At 38.5% G+C, this 13101-nt stretch overlaps 2 protein-coding genes across 2 annotated transcripts; one reads left to right on the forward strand and one right to left on the reverse strand.

Annotated features, from left to right (window-relative positions):
* The first annotated feature begins 3100 nt into the window (after positions 1 to 3100).
* LOC108959618 lies at positions 3101 to 3770 on the forward strand. Its single transcript, XM_018873487.2, has 2 exons — positions 3101 to 3661; positions 3747 to 3770. The coding sequence occupies exons 1-2, from the start codon at positions 3101 to 3103 to the stop codon at positions 3768 to 3770; spliced, it is 585 nt and encodes a 194-aa protein (XP_018729032.2).
* Positions 3771 to 7999: 4229 nt separating this feature from the next.
* On the reverse strand, positions 8000 to 8742 carry LOC104447296 (F-box/LRR-repeat protein 25). Its single transcript, XM_010061052.2, has 2 exons — positions 8327 to 8742; positions 8000 to 8237 (listed from the first exon to the last, which is right to left on the reverse strand). The coding sequence occupies exons 1-2, from the start codon at positions 8740 to 8742 to the stop codon at positions 8000 to 8002; spliced, it is 654 nt and encodes a 217-aa protein (XP_010059354.2).
* Positions 8743 to 13101: the final 4359 nt, after the last annotated feature.

The following is a 13101-nucleotide window of genomic DNA, read 5'->3' on the forward strand; positions in this document are numbered from 1 at the left end:
AGCTCGAAACTCCATGTGAGCTAGAACCAGCATAATAAATGTCAGTTTCTGACTTAGCCGCCAGGAGGTGGTCCTTTTCTAGCTCAAGGTGGTACACAATATTTTCAAAGGTTTTAATATTCTCATTGTGGGTCAGGTGCACCTTCATATGCTTCCAACTCTAAGGCAATGGACGGATCATTGCTTGCACTTGCTGCTCATCAGTTAGGACATGGCCAGTATCATTCAGTTTGTTAATAATGTTTGACATATTTCTCAAGTGTTGTTTCATGGTCTGACCATGAGGTTTCTTGTAGGAGTCAAACCTTATAGTGAGCTGCCTTAGTTTGGTCACCGATGTATGATCAAATCTTGCTGCTAACGCTTCCCACATCATGCATGACATCATTCTCCATGCTACTCAGCAACGTAATGTGAGCAAGAGAGTTCCTTCCCTTCCATGCAACAAATGCATCATTATCTCTCCTATGTTGTGCAGTGTTCCCATCTTTAAGTTCTTCGATAGTTAGGTTAAAAGCTTCTAGTGCCTCTTGCTCTTTTAGCACATATTGAATCTTCATATGCCATATTTCATAATTATCGCCGTTCAGCTTCTCACTTTTATTTAATTCAGCGACTATGCTCTTAGTGGCTGAAGCCATTGAGATAAACATATCAGACATATATGCATGAATTATTAATGTCTATCATTTATGCATCCGTTTTGCATAAAACCATCATATTAATGAGTAATTTCAAATAAAGTTTCAGAATTAAAATGTTACTAAGTTTCCAATCATCATCCAAAAATCCTAACTTGAAATTATCATTAATATAATCTTCTATGCAAAATAAGTTCTTTGAAGCTACAAAAACTTCTATGAACTACCCATAACGATTAATAATAACAAAAGCAAATGATAATGGACATCCATTAATGATTCAAGAAAATATTTCCACATAATGTAACTAACACATCAGTTGCTACACCGACATTAACGAGGTAGAAAATATTTACATATGATATCCATAAAGTTTACTAAATAAAGACCACTCGAAACAGCTAATGCCAAGTCAGCCTATGAAGAGGGAAAGACTCTTTTTTGTTCAATTTCTTGAGCTTTGCTTTTGTAAATTCTTCAAGCATTCTCGGCAGCCACGGAAAAACAGACGGATATCCCTTAGGATTTCTCTGCACATTCATCCCTCGCCAGATTGAAGTCGTTTCTTGGGTTGCAATCTTTGTGACTCAAACCCGATGCTATTTATCTATAAAAGCCATTACAAGCCTCTTATACTTAGTAGCTCTGTTGACCTCCCATAGACGATTCAACACTCCTTGCCATTTTGGTGAAATAGTGTTCATGAAGAATCGCACTATCTCAGAATATGGCATGGGATAACCCTTCCATATGACCTATTGTATTTTCTTGTTGACCTTGAGAACATGATCAATTAAATCGCTACTCTCCCATCGATAATTACTCAACTCAGCTATCAACCTTGAAAGCCTTTCTTTTTGTTCATCTGTAGTTGCGCGAATAGGTGTGCGCGCCTAACGGGAATGCATTGTTTCTGCAACAAATGTAGAACAAAAAGAAATTACATATGATCCACATAGTCTTAATTGAAAAAGAAACGCATTCCTTTTTTTTTGTTCAATAGTCAACTGTCAAAGTCAATGGTCAACGGTCAACGAGTCAATGGTCAACGGTCAACGGGTCAATGGTCGTTGGTTTGAACAAACCCACCCGATTGACCCCGACCCATTTGCGTTGACTCGTGATTCGTTGACTATTGGCCATTGACTTTGACAGTTGACCATTGACAAAAAAAAAAGGAATATGTTTCTTTTTTAATTAAGTCTATGTGGATCATATGTAATCCATTTTTGTTATGCATTTGTTGTAGGAATAATGCCTCCCCGTCAGGCGCGCACACCTATTCGCACAACTACAGATGAACAAAAAGAAAGGCTTTCAAGGTTGATAGTTGAGTTGACTGATTATCGATGGGAGAGTGGCAATTTAATTGATCATGTTCTCGAGATCAACAAGAAAATACAATAGGTCATATGGAAGGGTTATCACATGCCACATTTTGAGATGGTGCGATTCTTTGTGAACACTTTTCCACCAAAATGGCAATGAGTGTTGAATCGCCTATGGGAGGTCAATAGAGCTACTAAGTATAAGAGGCTTGTAATGGCTTTTATAGATGAATATTATCGGGTTGGAGCCACAAAGATTGCGACCCAAGGAATGACTTCAATTCGGCAGGGGATGAATGTGCGAAGGAGAAATCCTAAGGGATATTCGTTTGTTTTTCCGTGGCTGCCGAGAATGCCTGAAGAATTTACAAAAGAAAAGCTCAAGTAATTGAACAAAAAATAGTCTTTCCCTCTTCATAGGCTAACTTAGCGCTAGCTATTTTGAGTGGTCTTTATTTAATATGCTTTATGGATATCATATGTAAATATTTTCTACCTCGCTAATGTCGGTGTAGCAATTGATGTGTTAATTACATTATGTGGAAATATTTTCTTGAATCATTACTGGATGTCCATTATCATTTGCTTATGTTATTATTAACTATTGTTGGTAGTTCATAGAAGTTTTTGTAGCTTCAAAGAACTTATTTTGCATAGAAGATTATATTAATAATAATTTCAAGTTAGGATTTTTGGATGATGATTGAAAACTTAGTAACATTTTAATTCTGAAACCTTATTTGAAATTACTCATTAATATGTTGGTTTATGCAAAATTGATCCATAAATGATAGGCATTAATAATTCATGCATATATGTCTAATATATTTAGATCAATGGCTTAAGCCACTAAGAGCATATTCGTTGAATTGAATAAAAGTGAGAAGCTGAACGGCGATAATTATGAAATATGGTATATGAAGATTCAATATGTGCTAGAAAAGCAAGAGGCACTAGAAGCTCTTAACCTAACTATGAAATAACTTGAAGATGGGAACGCTGCACAACATAATAGAGATAAGGATGCATTTGTTGCATGGAAGAGAAAACTCTCTTGCTCGCATTACGTTGCTGAGTAGCATGGAGAATGATGTCATGCATTAGTTCAGGCATTTTGAGAATGCCAACGAAATGTGGGAAGAGTTGGCAGCAAGATTTGGTCATACATCAGTGACCAAACTGAGGCAACTCACTATATGGTTTGAATCCTACAAGAAGCCTCATGGTCAGACCATGAAACAACATTTGAGAAAGATGTCAAACATGATTAACGAGCTGAAGGATGCTGATCATGTCCTAATTAATGAGCAGCAAGTGCAAGTAGTGATCCGTTCCTTGCCTCAGAATTGGGAGCATATGAAGGTACACCTGACCCACAATGAGAACAATAAAACTTTTGAGGATGTTGTGCGCCATCTTGAGCTAGAAGATGTCCGTCTCCTGGCAGCTAAGTCAGAATCTGATATTTATTATGCTAGTTCTAGCTCACATGGAGTTTCGAGTTCCAAGCGCAAACGTCTTGATTCGTTCAAATGGTGGAAAGGCAATGGAGCAAGTTGTTTAGGGAAGAAACCAAAAGTTGACCAACATGAAAGAGGAAAGCATCATCGAATGAAGAAGTTGTCAAGGGTGAAATGTTACAATTGTGACAAGAAGGGTCACTATACTCGCGACTATCGCGAGCCAAAGAAGGTAAACACCATTCGTACTTTTGAGAACTTTGCTTATGTGTCAAGTTCTGTATTCTTAATTGAATCTAATCTTTTGTAGACTGTAGATTCGGGAGCAACATACCATGTAGTGAATGATAGATAATCATTCATGGAATTTCAACGAGTACTGACTGGAACTAAGTGGATTTATGTAGGAAATAACTCCAGAGTCGAAGTAAAAAGGATTGGCACTTGCCAATTGAACATGCATGGTTGACGTACTTTGTTCTTACATGATGAATTATATGCTCCGGAGATTCGTCGAAATTTAGTGTTTATTTTAATGTTGGTTAAGCTTGATTTTAGTATGAACTTCCATAATAATGATATGGATTTGTATTTGAACACAAACTACTATGGTTGTGGTTATTTTCTAGATGGTTTTATTGTATTGAATGCTGACTATGGTGATGTCAATATTTGTTATTCCCTTTTCACGTCTTCAAATTTATATGATAATAATGTGAATGTGTGGCATGCTAGAATTGATCATATTGGTCAATAACGTATGAATAGACTAGCCAAAGATGGCTTGTTGGGCAACATTGAAAAAGTCGATTTGCTCATATGTGAGCATTGCCTAGTAGAGAAACAAGAAGGAAACCATTTGGAAAAAGGTAAAATAGCCAAGGCCATGTTTGGTAACCATCCAAACAGGGCCAAATTCTGATTCTTTGTTCCCAAAATTAGTTTGGGCCTAGAATCGCGTTTGATAAAATTTTTGTTCCTAGGAACAGATTGGGAATAGAATCAAGAACAAAAAAAAAGTTGATTCTTGTTCCAAGAACGAATTTGAGAATCAAAATCAAGAACTCTTCTTCTTCCCTTCGGCCATCTAGCGACCGTCGTCCACCATTGCTCGCCACCGTCTGCCATCCGCCGCCACCGGTTCGGCGAGCTCGCCGAAGGCAAGCCCAGCCACCGACGAGGCTCGGCCTCCCTAGATCTAGCGAGGCTCGGCCTCGCCGGGGCTAAGCAAGGGCTGGGCAAAGCCTCGTGACGCCCAGCCCCACCGGTGGCCAGGCAAGGCTCGCCCAGCTCCGCCGGTGGCTTGGCAGGCCTCGCCCAGCCCCGACAAGGCTGGCCTGGCCACCGGCGAGGCTAGGCGAGGCTCACCCAACTGCTCGCGAGGCTCGGTCGACGAGGGTCGGCCTTGCCGAGGGCCGGTGACGCTCTGGTGAGGTCGCCGACCCTCGTCTGGCCGGTCGCCGAACCGGCGATTGGCCACAAGAAGAAGAAGATGATGAGAAAAAGAAAAAAAAAAAAAAAGAAAAGGAAAAAGGAAAAAATGAAAAGGAAAAGGAAAAAAGAAAAGAAAAAAATGAAAAATGAAAAAATAAAAGAAAAAAAGGAAAAAAGTAAAAAATTATTTAAAAACTAAAAGAAATTGATTCGAATAGAATTAATGAGCACGGTACCAAACACAATTCTATTCCAGAATTAGAAATTTTGGACAGTTACCAAACGACTTAAAATGTTTAGAATCAGTTCCCGGGAACAGAATCGAAAAGAATCAGTTCTGATCAGAATCTACTCCCGGGAACAGAATCGTTACCAAACGCGTCCTAAGTTTCCTTTGCATTTAATCCATTCCGACATCTGTGGTCCAATGAATGTGAGGGGAAGGCACAATGCTGTTTATTTCATTACTTTTATTGATGATTATACTCGATTTGGATATATCTATTTGATTTCTCATAAATATGAAATATTGGGTTGTTTCAAGAAGTTTATGAGCTTGGTAAAATATCAATTAGACAAGAAAATAAAAGTATTGAGATCCAATCAAGATCGAGAATATTTATCGAATGAGTTCAGAAATTTATATGATGAAAAAGGAATCGAAAGCCAGTTGTCTATTTCATATAATCCTCAACAAAATGATGTTGTGAAAAGAAGAAACGGAACCCTACTAAAAATGGTTAGGTCCATGATGGCGCATGCTAACTTACCTATCACTTTTTGGAGTGATGCTTTATTAACTGCTACCTATATACTTAACCGTGTGTCTTCCAAATTAGTTACTTCCAGTTATGGACATGTAGAAAACTGGACTTAAGTTTTCTTAAACCGTGGGGTTGTGCTACCTATACTCATGAGCTCTCTCACAAGTATAGGAAATTGGGTCACAAAGGTAAGAAGAATATTTTTATAAGATACTCTAAATACTCCAAAAGTTATGTGTTTATAGGTGAGCAGGAAAGTAAGAGTATAATTGAATTTGAATCATGGGATGTCACATTCTTAGAGAATGAATTTCCTAAGAAAAACGAAATATGTGAGGATTACTTCTTATTTGAAACCTTGGTTCAAGATAATGAACTTAGTAGAGTTCGTTCAAATGGGAGCAACATGAGAAGTGATGAATTTAATTCAACTCACTTTTAATTACAACCACCTGATGAGACGATATTGTCATTATGTAATCCGAGTGGGAGCATAATGAGGAATAATGTGCAAAGTGTACAATCTCCCATAAAGTAAACAAGTCGCAAAAGTATTCCCCGTCGACGTTTTGGCATTGAATGTGAAACTTTTATGGTTGCTTTGCAAGATGGAGATGAGTCAAGAAATGTTAATAAGGCTCTAAATTGCCCTAATAAGAAAAAATAGATATATGCAATGAAATAGGAAATTGAGTCAATGAAGTCAATATATGTTTGGGAACTGGTTGATTTTTCAAAAGGACGCAAAGCCATTGGGAACAAGTGAGTTCTCAAAATAAAGCGTGAAGCTGATTGCTCAATAGAAAGACATAAAGCTCGTCTTGTGGCGAATGGATATAATCAATACGCCTATCCATCCATGTTGGGCCAAAACCCGGCCTGTAAGTGAAGAGCCCATGGAAGAGGTTATGATATTTGAGCGGTTAAGATATATGAGCGGTTATGTTATTTTGAATTAGCATTTTTAGAGAGAGAAATTACGTTCTCTCAGTTTTACACTCTCAAAAAAGTTTCTCCCTAAATAGAACAGTACTCTCCTCGGCAATATCGAGATTCCTCTCCGAACTGCAACATCGTTGTTTTAATCTGTGAAAGACAAGGTATGTTCGACTTCATAATGTACCTTATGATCGGTGTAACATGTGTTTCCTGGACACGCTTCCGCGTTCGTTATTTTTAGGGTTCGATTGAGTATCAGATTAATTTGGGAATCTGTTTCCCAACAAGCTTGTCAAATCTGGTACAACACATTATAAATTCTCACAAACCCAAATGAATCTATAATCACATCAGAACAATTAACTTTTTTCCATGCAGCTTCAAAGCATCCCGGCTTTTTCACAAACCAATTCGTTTATGAAAGTAAATGCAAACGTGTGTAAAACATGAATCGCAATGAGAGACTTGATTGTACTTCAGCAGCTTCATGGTAAAAGCCCAAAAGTAGATGATATGAAGTTGACTGCCGAAAGCATATATGTAACTATGTCTAGATTCAAAGATAGAATAATACCGTGAATTTATTGGATTTTGGATTGCTTATGACTAGCCTTTCCAGCAGCGGAAAACTCTGCAGCAAGTATGCCATCCCTAGAAGGTCGCGTTTACAACCTGTAGGATACATTCTCTTTACCTCTGCAGCCGATAGAAGCTGAAAACAACTTGAATTGTGAGCCAAGTAGCAGAACAAGATATGACCATTGCTTTTACTTTCTATTACTACCAAGAAGAAAAGCTTTAATGCGAGCTCATTTATTATGGACTTAGCTGTTGAGGTCCATATATGTATGATATAACAGGGAACATCTTTTTCCACAAATGAGGAAGCACCTCGGTCACTGCTTGACTGCTTTAGCATCATTCGATGCTCGTGGAACAAAATATGACTTCGGAAGGCTGAAATCATACAAATGATTTACCATCAAGCATAAGCTTTTACGAACATGCAATGTGCATGAAAACTGCAACTAGCCACTTTGCTGATAAAGAAAAAGGGGAGTGGACCAATTTAGCTATAAGAAATACTAAGAATTTGATTGATTTGGTGGTTCTTAGCGGAGCAAACTGAAAATACATAAAACCGGATGGCTCTTTTCGTGAATATAACATAGGGAAAAAGAAAACTAATGCACGCACGACAACATTCTCTGCCTTCTGATACAAAGCTTCAAGAGCAAATGGATCAATACCAGCTTACAAGGACAAGAAGGACATAACATACTTAACGAAAAGGAAGAAAGACTCGCACCTCAGGAACCAGCTTCCGATTGTGATTTTCACGACATTTTGCAGCTGCTCAGGAAGTAACTTCAGCCGGTCAGAAAAGTAGCCAAGAAAAGCGGTTGGCTTCTTAAAGTTCAACTCTGCCTCTGCTAATGAAATACTAAGTTTAGTCTAAAGCCTGTAAGGACAGATCCGCCCGACAGACGCAATGAAAGCAGATTCAGAGCCGAGCTGTTGAGCGACGGAATATAATCAGCTTCGATCACTGACTCTCTTAGAGATCTTGAATCAATCCAAAGGTTGTGATTGCTGGGCAAGAACTGCAATGTAAGAGATTCGAGAACGGGGCTCCCGCTCAAGATTTTCATAATCTTCTTGTTACGCAACCTAACGTTGTGAATACACAATCTCTTAAGAGAAGGCCAGTTGACGATAGCATCTCTTGCGAAACGACATCTAGATACTCGCAAGCTCACCAGCGACGCACAATCGCACAAGGTTCGAGGTACGGGGTGATACAAGCGTCCAAGCCTAACGAAGCGTCTTCCACTTTCCGCGCCACGGCAATGCGAAACCACCAATAGAGTGGGATGTATAAACCAGACATCGAAGAAGCGTCGAGATGGAACTTCTCTATCTTAGCAGCTGTGCAGAGACTCAGTGCTCTGCCGGTCGAAGGAAGGACACCGTCTGACCGGGGAGAGAGATCGATGTATGGAGTGGAGGTCCAAGCGAAACGCCATTGCCTGGACAACATGCTGGTCTTGACCACGTCTTTGAAGGGCAAGAAGGAGAAGATGCGGTGGATTATGGCGTCGGGCAAGTGGCTGATGTGATCAACCTCCGCCGCTGGCGGCAGTGGAGAAATCAGAAGCCGCCGTTTCCCCGCCATGAATGGATTTTGAGGGACTTGGAGGGTTTTAGGAAGAAGGTGTTGGTGAGTTGACCTAGAAGCCAAATCAGATCACCCGAAATCCACGCAAATTAGGTTTCGAATATTGTTTTCACAAGAATTTTGAAAATTATAGCTAAGTCATAGTAACATAATGGGGGAGACTTTTAATTTTCATCAAATACTTTTGTTAGCATTAATATACACAATCGGAACAAACAATCTTAGATAGATTATATGCCCCCTCCATAATCCAGCAAAAACCAATAAAAAAGAAGACGACGCATGTTTTTCGATAGGCGTCGGGCAAGTGGGTGATGTGATCAACCTCCTCCTCCACCTCTGGTAGAGAAATCGGACTCCCCGTCTCCCCGCCATGAATGGATTTTTTTGAGGGACTTGGAGGGTTTATGAAGAAGGTGTTGGTGGATTGACGTAGAAGCCAAATCAGATCACGGAAATCCACACGAATCAGATTCCGACTATTATTGTCATGAGATTCTGAACATTATAGCTTGGTCTTTGTAACATAATAAGGGAGATTTTGACTTTTATTAAATACTTTTGCTGACCTTACTGGAAACACCAGCCAATAAAACACACACAAACATGCATATGAACATTTGATACGAGAAAAAAAGAAAAAAAAGAAAAGAAAAGTGATTTGGCAGTATGAGAAACTTATAAGTAATTTTAAATCTTTGAGAAACTTATGAGAAACTTATGAGAAAAGTAATTTTAGTAAATGAATCCAATTTATGGTAGTATGAGAAACTTATAAGTAATTTGAAATCTTTGAGAAATTTATGACAAGTGTGTGATAGTTAAAGTGATGGGGTGACTTGCGTTAAGGACTATCTTCAAATTATGTTTCGTCAATTATTTAGTATAGATTTTTGCTTTCCATCTTATAGTAGGCAAGTATTTTATCGAAGTTCTTGGGTTGAAGTATGAAGTTGAAAAACACTTTTAATTTCCTTTGTAGTATGGAGAGATTGAAGACTTATTTATTTAATTGAAACTTTTAACTCAAAACTAGTTAGCGTTATTACACACAAACAAAAAAGCAATCTTAGATAGATTATATGCCTGTTCCAAAATCAAGCAAAAACCAATGAAAAAAGAAAACGATGCATTTTATTTTATAATTGTAGAGGATAGTGTATAATCATTATTTGAATCCAAATTATTAACATTGTTGATGTGAAGGGAAAAAACAGTCAATCTATAGTGCAGAAACATCTATAACCTATAATATATGCATATGTCTATATATAGCCCTTTGTTTCTTTAAATAGTTGTATTCAATGTATATGATTACTTTCTAGGAGCCTTTAAAAACTTACTTTCGTTATCGTTTCATAACTTTTCTGTTTCCTTCACCATAACATAACTAATTAAGAATCCTAATGGATTTTCATATAGTGCAATTTAGTTTTCTTATTGCATATATGCGCAATTTTAGATGAAACTGTCCATTAAGGGATTTATTCTATTTATCTATTGTTACTAGCTAAGGCGCACAAGGTTGGTGATGCAAAAGATTGAAATTTAAAAGATTTTACAAAACAACCTTATTACAAAAAACTTGAATCATTAATTAATGGAAAGAACTTATTCACAAAATAATGAAGAAATCGTCCACAAATACGTGGGAAGAAAGCAGTGTTGCAAAATTTGAATTCTCTTTGTAAGGTTGATTATCAAATAGACAAAATTCAAATTTTGGATTTGAAATAAAGTAACATGCACTTGTCAAGATTTATCAAATGACGCATTTGTCCTAGGTAATACTTGAGAGTTCTTCTACAATGTAAGGTAGAAATGAATCAATAAAGTAACATGCAACTCACTCTTTGTATTTCAACACTTTGAATTCAAAGGAGGAAAAGAGTGATGGACTTCAAATCCTCTGCATTGCGAAACGTCAAAGCAAGAAATATGAGCAGTTGAATCTACAGCAAGAATCAAAGCTCCCAATTTTGTTTTGTTAGAAGGAAAATTTTTAATTCACACGAAAAAAAAGTACATGACTTCAAGATAAAAATGCAAATCCACAAAATAAGTAAATATGCAAGATAAATCAATTTGGTAGGGCCGACAAAAACTTGCCCATTCCACAAAGGCAAGACTATCGTGGCATCAAAGCACATTGGGCAAGCGATTACTAAATGTTGTACTATCAGTGATGAGCACACGTTAAGATTTCCCTCTCCAGTAGTTATGGCTTTCCTAAAAGGCGATGCATGCCTAGATTCAGCCTCCTTAACACCATCATTATATAAAGACAACACCGCCAATAGGTTGAAAGAGTATAGAAAATGCATTGTAAATCCCACATCTATAACTAGATCGGAATAATAGAACACCCAAATCTAGAGCTAGATCTAGCTCTACATAAGGAGAGAAGACATGCAAAGAAGACATGCAAAAGAGATATTAGTTGATCACAAAATCACTTTCTGATAAGCCAACTACTCTAAGCATCAGCAGAGAAGCCTAGAGACTTGAGAAGTACCCGACCATATGGAGGAAGCACCAGGGCTGGATCGAGCTAGCGGATCCGGAAGAGCAAATTCTTCCGAGGTGCTGACACTTTGAACTTCTAGGCTCACAGGACAAAACTCTTCACTTCCGTGGAGGATGTCGATAGCGTCGTCGGCGAAATCAACAAAGTAGTCTTGAAGTTGAGGAGATAGAGAGGTGGCAAGAGGGAGAGGCAAAAGGGAGAGGGGAAGGAGACCTTCCTCACGGATGTGCTAGAAGAAGTGGGCGGTGGCTTTGGGAAAAGACATAAACCCCAAGGGAGAGGGAGTCGTGAATTTAGGAGCATCGATCAAAAGCTCCTAGAATAGGGTACTGATCTAAAGCAACACGTCACGAATTAAGCAACCTGCGAATGTCTAGTACTGATCCTCGAGGCGCTATTCCAACGTAGGTTTTTTCTAACTATCATTCCGCTATTGATGGGATTCATCTCTGCAGTTAGACGTTGGCTGCCAACCAGTTTGATGACTACCTCTTAGCTGAGAGGAAGAAGCTATGATTTCTTAACTGGTATGTAATGACATAGTTATGCTCCAAGACATAGTTATGCTCTATGGAGAACTCATGGCTCAGAAGATTGCTGTTCGTGTTGAAGCCTGCTGTAGCTGGAGACGCACACATTGTGAGCCATTTTACCGATATCAAAAAAGAAAATAATGGAATTCGTTTGTCTCGATGTTTTCAAGTAATAGTTGCCCATGTACAAAGAAAGAATTTTAATCTTTCGTGTTTTCTTAACTTTAGTAACAAGTCAAAGGCCGAGAAAACATCGAATGGATACATGTTAGCTGTCACCAAAAGAACACATTGATAGCGGCAAAGCTATTGTTCCACGGTGGCTATATTTCGGAACTTATTGGCGAGGAAATTCTTTTCTTCGTCCCTGTTATTTTCACTGTTAAATCTCGATTATCTTATGAATTTCATTAGGATTTATTCAAGAATGATAGACCTACCGCGGTAAAATTATCGAGTCCAAAGCCATAATAAACGCGAGTGACAAGAAACCCACAAAACCCACCTAAACCCTAGCTTCAATGGAAGTAATAACTATCAAATGAGCGATAATTCTCTATAAAAAAATAAAAAATAAAAATAAAAAAAAAAAAAGGGAGAAGGACACTAGGAGATGTCAGAAGTTATGCACAATACTCACTTTAGTGTCAAATATTTTTTTCAAATTACTTAAGTGTCATTTATTTAAAAAAAAGAAGAAGATCATTTAAGTGTCAATTCTGATTTAAATAGTCGGAAATCCAACGTGTCAATTTTTTTTATCAATTTTTCCGGCCCACTTGACGCCAGCTTGCCTAGTTAGCACTACCAGTCCCTAAACTACATTGTTTACATATTTGTTCCTGTTGAGGTGGAATAAAAAAATAAAAAATTGATTTTTCTCTTCTTTCTCCTCCTTCACATAGCACTGCCCGTTTAGCCACCATCTCCAACCCTTTCAGCATTGCTTGCGGTCAGCCCATGCTACGCCTCCATCAATGCTCGCAATCGGCTCTGCCATTGCTTGTCCAGATTGGGCCGCAAGCCTAGCTCTTTCCACGGATCTCGCGGTCAGCTCTATCGTTGCCCACCCCTTCTGCTATCGCTTTGGTCTCGTCCATGGCCACAAGCCTAGCTTGTCTGTGGCTTGTGGAGCGGTGATCAATCCCCAAAGCTCGGAAATCATCTCAAATTGATGTCCTCGATCGTCAGCCCCAATTTGTGAAGAAATTCAATTCACTCCTTCATGACCTAGACCGTGACTAGAAGCTCCAACTCGTCGAGGACAATTCCAATCCCACAAAGGAATTCGTAAAC

Source organism: Eucalyptus grandis, chromosome 5, assembly GCF_016545825.1.
Source record: "Eucalyptus grandis isolate ANBG69807.140 chromosome 5, ASM1654582v1, whole genome shotgun sequence".
In the NCBI taxonomy this organism is placed as follows: Eukaryota; Viridiplantae; Streptophyta; class Magnoliopsida; order Myrtales; family Myrtaceae; genus Eucalyptus; species Eucalyptus grandis.